We start from the raw sequence: 6316 nt of genomic DNA, 5'->3' as shown, positions 1-6316 counted from the left end.
TTAAGTACAGTAATAAAAGATTTGTACTTTGTTACTTGACGCCTCTGCTGAAAACATAATTTTGTAGAACAGCAGCGACATACAGTAGGGAACTTTTAAATTATAACTGAGCTCTGTGAGCGCTCCTGTGGAACCCAACTGCTGCCAAGGTGCATGCTGGGACTGCGCTCAGTCTGAAGAACGTACAATTCTCTTGTGATGCATGCTCTGTAAAGAGGGAGGGGCGAGAACAACACCCGGGGATTTAGTCTGTTCTCGGTCTTGTTTTCCTGTCAATTGGAACAGTGCTGGGGATGAGGCCGATGATGTGGCACGAGAACATGAGAGCGCACAAGTATGTATATTGAGAAATGGGTTATGAATGAATGTCTACGGACCTGATCAGTAAAAAAGAAATTTGATTGGGAGAAAGAAAAGGTAAATTTTACTATTAATAAAAAAAAAAAATTCTCTCTGTTCATCATCTGTATTTAAACATTTACATTGTGTTCCATAAGAGCTGACGATCATCTCCCCCTAGTGGTCTGGAGAAATTCCATCATGAGGACTTGCTGCTCGCATTTTTCCTTTGCTTTTTCTGTGTGTTAGTGTCATTTTTGAATTTGCTTGTTGTATATTTGTGTTTGCAGTACTTTTTGAACATGCTGTGAACTCATGAATTTACTTGGTGTTTGTACCCCATGGCCTCTACTCGCTTTGGGCATCTACAGGCTGAAACCTTGGATCCATTCTTTTTTATAAATTGCCAAGACTCAGTCAGGTTAGATTGATTGAATCTGAACATAGTTTCTTACTTGTTTTATTTTAACTGGACCTTGACCGGCCTGTTCTAACCGAAAAATCTTAACCTGGGATGTTGCACGTCAGTCCTACCTTGGGCCGTCAGTGCCATCGTATGCTCCCACTGTAACGTTGCGAAAGAGTTTCCTCTTAGCTTTTTCACTCCGAGTCTCTGAAACGCACCACAGGATAAAACATACGTCCAATTAATACTAGCAGATTGTCCTGTGACACCATCTATGTGTTTTTATTTTTTCTGGCAAAAAAAAAAAAAAAATGAAGTAGAACCAGATCCTATGTCAGCGAGGCATGTAATATCCCTCTTGGGGAAACTGATAAAATTATTATCGGCCAATAGATGTTTCTGTATTTAAAGTGAATTTATATTTGCTGTTTGCTGTTTCATACATAAAATAACATTAAGAAAAAAATTATTTTACACATTAAGTTCTGGTGAAACATTTAAGTGAAGTAAATTGCAAACAATTATGAAAATATCTTTTGCTTTCTTAGTGTTGTTTTACTGAAAATAATTACAGTTCATATATGCAACAGGCTGATGATTCAATTTCAACATGTATAATTTTACCTTTCTCTTTGCTGGGTGGGGCTACCTCTTGCACACAGTCAGAAGGAAACCAGCCAGTACGTCCTCTCGCTGTTCCCTCCCAGTACCCCCCCTCTCCCACACTCAGCACTAAGAAAGAAGCATACATATATTTACACAAGGATGAATAATTATTAACAGCATATATAGGCACAAGTCAGGAAATCCACTCAATATGGTTGATCAGATCCCAACCAAAGGGTTAATGCTCATCCATAAATTAACACAGTAGTTTTATTCCCATCAACAAAAACAAGTATAATCTTTTTATATATTATGAAGCTCCTCTTAAAAACCTGACAACACAAAGGTTTTCTTGATATGCCTTCTTTTTAATCTCCAAGCCTGAAACTAGACTTGTTTACGTTGCTGAGCCCCCTGTGCTTTAAACTGTAATAAATATTGTGTGCTTCAGTTCTCGCTCTAATCTATCAAGCCGCGCTTTTTAGATTTTAGCAGCAATGCAATTTTCTGTACCTGTTTTTAAAAAAGATTTAATGATGTTCCACATATATCTGCAAAGTTTTAGTTCTTGTGTATTTTTCCACATGAAGTACACAGGTTGACTCTTCTGTAGCTTAATACACTGCTGAATATACAGCAAAGATACTTCAGACTGTTTAATTTTTTAATTTAATTTTTTATAAGTTATAAACATTTCTTTCATGTAATGTGCTTATATTATATGTCCAAAATTAATGCATAATTGTAGAATAGATGGGAAGAAGTAGATCTTTAGAAACTCTGAGCTGAAATGGTGGTCCACCTTATCCGAGAGGGACCCATGAGGCTCATAGGAACTCTGGAGGAACTGCATTGATCCCCTGCTCATTTGGGACAGGCTGTTCAACAGCATAGCTACTCATAATAAAGCTTCTCAGATGTAGCCATAGTGAAAGAGGGGCAAGGAGAAAATCATGGTGGAAAGGAGGTTCTGCTTGTAGTTTGCCATAAACCATGTAGAGCACTGATTCTCATAATTGGGGCGTCCTTGATCAACCAGGATGTCTCTAAATCCATTACAGAAATATAATTAAGAAATACACATTTATGTAAAAGTGCTTAAAGATATTTACATTTTAGTGACCTTATGTTATATTACCATTTTTTTGTATTACCAATTTTTTTCATATTACAGCATTTTATTATATATATTCCAATGGTTCATTTATTTATAGAAGCGTTGTTTGGGTCATAAGTCGACTCTTGTTGATCAGAAACTGAAAAGTTTGGAAACCTCAGAAGTAGACGACACAGACAGATGTGGAAGTGCTCAGATGAGCCAAATTTGACATTACTGGCCAACGTTCAAAAGAATACATACCAGGTAATTGGCACCTCAATTTGCCACCCCTGCACTGAAATAAGTGCAGGGTCTATAATAGTAATTACAGTGTTGTGGTGTAGGCATGGAACAGCATGTAAGTTGTATGTAAGAACTTAATGCTGAAGGATGCTTTTCTCCCAGGAAACTGGTCAGAGATTATGGGAATGTGTATGGATCCAATTTCTTTAAGAAATAATTTTAGGTTCATCTCTCAGCAGAACAACCATCCGAATCATACAACCAGAGGTACTATGGGATGGTTTAGATCAAAGAATATTCCTGTGCTACGATAACCTAGACAAAGTCAAAACATGGCAAGATATCATTCATCCAATCTAACTTCGCCTGAATGATAATATAGAACATGGATGGACGACTCCAGTCCTTTAGTGCAGATTTGCTGCAACCTTTAAAAGTGTTTTTGGTCCAGAACACCTGTATCAAATAGCTGATTTACATCCTGTATCTAGATTTCCAGATTTTTTTAAGACTTAATAATGATCTCACCTTTTTATTCCTATTTTTTTCTGAGGAGGGAGTTTTTTTTTATAATAGTCAGGACACTGAGAATTATACAGCTCTGCACAAAGCAACGAATTATACAACACCACTCATGGACTGGAGTTGCCTATCCTTGATGTAGAAAAATTAACTTTTGTCTCATTTTCTGTCCACTTCACATATTTGCTTCACGTTGTGTCAGTCCAATGAAACACACAGAAGTTTGATGCTGTATTCTCACCAAATATGGTAAAGGCTAAGGGGTATGTATGCTTTTAAAAGCTCTTTGATTTAAATGAAAAGTCCTGTTTAGCATTGTTAAGCATTATTTAGCCCAGCAACTGCCAACTCTCATTGCTCTTTAACTGTTAGCTCTAATTTTAACTGTCTTTGCTATAAATATTTATTTTGTGATGAGTTCTACTGTAAGTGCTGCATATCTGCTAATTATATGCAGTGACATATAGCGAGTTTATTCTCAAAGTCACATGATTCATCCTCCAACAGATGAGGGATTCTCTCTTTTTCTTCTGGTTCCTCATATGATGTTTTTTTTTTAAACATTCCTCACCTTTTACTTTGTCTCCTTTGTTAAGTGAGAGTTCTCTGTCTCCACTTGCTGAGTGGGAACGAATGGCCACGTACATTCGTCCTGGTACTGCGCTGTACATCCGCTTCATCTGGCCTCCTCCACTGCCAGCCGATGGCGCGCTGCAGGGAGGGGGGGGGAGTTAGAAAGGCTCTCACAAAGCATGACACAAGTTGTCCACTCGAAAGAACAAAGTTGATGACAACAGCTTGTCAGACCACACAGCCGTCAATTTATGCCTGAGTCACACCAGGGTCAGGAGGCATATTGCACATGTTGATGCACCCAGAGAGTATGTCTTGTATATTAGTTGTAAGATGCTACAGTATATCTAATATTTCGCACTCATCTTCATATTTATACGGGAATCTTAAAGTCTCCTGACCTTTATCCTCCCAAAGTCACTTTGAGTGACTTTAAGAGGCTAAAGGTCACTATTAAGTTCAATTTAATGGTTCTAGGAGGAATTTAAACCTCTTGTGCTAAACTGTTTCAGCACTAAATTAACTGGTCATTAAGAAGTTAGAAACATAATTCAGGTCAACACAGCTCACTTTCCCCACATGTTTTTTTTTTCTTTTTGTTTTTTATATAGTATTCACAAATTAATATTTTCCCTACAAAGCCCCATAACTCTCTAAACCTCCTAATCTGGGATTCAAGGATTCAGTCTCAAGAATTTGATTAGGTTTCAGATCCAGGCATTTTTTTAATAGCTGGCATCAGAGTTTCTGAGAAATTGTTCAACTGCATCTTAATCTAAACCTGTGTGCAAAAACTGTAAAATCACAAAACTCTGCACATTATTCAAGTGATGTTAAAAGCCTGCTTTCTGAAAAATATTTGAATAGATCAAATACATTTTGTTAAAAGAGCATGTGCTGTTTGTCTGGCAGCTACAAGTCTGTTATGATATCTGCTTAGCTATTTATTAAAGAGAGAGTGTATGAAAAGAAAATGAGCTTTCTCTGTAAATGATCAACTTAAATTCCATCAACAAGTTATATGAAAACAAAATGGGACCATGCAAGATTTAGGCTAGGATGCTACGAATAAAACAAATTAGTCGGATGAAAGAAGTAGTTCCAGTTCCAGGATCTAGTGCCTTGGACTGTAGACTGCTTCATCATGGTAAGATCTAGGCTGGTACTATGACAGCTTATGGAGTGAGTAAAAATGTTTACGTTCCAAAGTGCAAAAGCCTCTAGATTTTATTTTAGATTAATTTTTTTATTTGACAGGGACAGTGCACATTAATAAGCATTCCTGCAAATGCACCAGAATTGATCAAAATGCTCTTTTTCATCTGTTGTCCCTGGACAGATATAAAGTCTAATGGAGTATTAACAAAGTGAAGTCATTGGTAAATGCTAAATGACAGAGCAGGGTCAGGAGATACTGAGGCAAAGAGGTAACAGATATATCCTAGTGTCTGCAATCAGTAGCTATAGACGTCCAGACTTCCTGTGGCTTTCAGGTCAGCTCAGGGTGAGAGAGCTTCATGAATGGGTTTCTATGGGTGAGCAGCTGCAGACCTAGAGCTGGCATCATTAGGTTTTACAGCAGAATTTAAATATGTCTGACAATTAAAAAAAAAAAAAAAAACAGTCTAGGTCTGTGGCAAAAGCACTTCCCCGACTGCGCTGTAAATTTTGGGAAAGGAAGGGACTTTTGGGAATTTGGTCCCTCGTTTCCAACATTTTTGTCAATTTCCTTATATTTAGTATTTGGGAACAATTTGAGGTTTCTTCCTGGTCCAACATGACTGCACCAGCACATAAAGGAAAGCCTTCCATGATGAGTGAGTTTGGTGGGAAATAACTTGCATGGCCTGCAGAGATACCAGAACCCAACTTTAACTATTTTTTTACTCAACATCAATGACTTTTCTTGCTTCTTTATAAATGTTTTTTTATATATATATATATATTTTTACTTTTTCAACCCACTGTTGTCACTCTTTGTTCACTCGCTCCCTGTAAATGATGTTTTACATGTACACACTTCCTTACCCCTGTCTGCCTCTGGGCTGTCGCTGTCTCTCCTCTGTATCACTTTGGCCCCCTCTGCCTCTGGAAGGGGAGCGTGTGCGGTTTCTTGGACTGCTGGAGCTTCTGACACCTATGGAGGCCCGGCGCTGGCCCTGCAGAGACACACGGAGCTCCATGCATGTAAATCACACAAGCTGTGCATGTTATCACAAAGATCAACTGATGCACACATCCCTAAACCTTTCAGTACCTGTCCGGGGTTGGGATTGGTTGCAGCCTTGTTGGGTAGGCTCAAAGGGTCAGACTGGGTCATGGTGTTATCACTGTTAGCACGCAGGAGGGGGTGGGACTGAAGTGAAGGAAGAGGCAGCGTGTGGACACTGTCTTTTCGTCTGGGAACAAACTTTGGCGATTCTAGAAAGGGAACTGGTGATGTGAGGAAGATTGATATCCAAGGGCCAAACATCAGGTGTAGGAAGTTAGAAAGAAGGGTGAGTTTGACAAGAGGAAAAGGAAGAATA

General features: G+C 38.5%; 1 protein-coding gene across 1 annotated transcript in view; it reads right to left on the bottom strand.

The window, feature by feature from the left end:
• Nucleotides 1-6316, bottom strand: part of LOC107089538 (SH3 and multiple ankyrin repeat domains protein 1-like) — a 65579-nt gene that overhangs the window by 21871 nt on the left and 37392 nt on the right. Inside the window, exons 12-16 of the mRNA XM_015382388.1 lie at nucleotides 6046-6221; nucleotides 5817-5947; nucleotides 3787-3926; nucleotides 1370-1477; nucleotides 874-952 (exon numbers count right to left, since the gene is read on the bottom strand). Coding sequence (XP_015237874.1) covers nucleotides 874-952; nucleotides 1370-1477; nucleotides 3787-3926; nucleotides 5817-5947; nucleotides 6046-6221 — 634 coding nt within the window. The remainder of the gene's footprint in view (nucleotides 1-873; nucleotides 953-1369; nucleotides 1478-3786; nucleotides 3927-5816; nucleotides 5948-6045; nucleotides 6222-6316) is intronic.

Source organism: Cyprinodon variegatus, unplaced genomic scaffold, assembly GCF_000732505.1.
Source record: "Cyprinodon variegatus isolate N-32 unplaced genomic scaffold, C_variegatus-1.0 Scaffold256, whole genome shotgun sequence".
Classification (NCBI taxonomy): domain Eukaryota; kingdom Metazoa; phylum Chordata; class Actinopteri; order Cyprinodontiformes; family Cyprinodontidae; genus Cyprinodon; species Cyprinodon variegatus.
The sequence above is the reverse complement of the archived record's forward strand: the minus strand, read 5'-3'. Positions and strand labels throughout refer to the sequence as shown.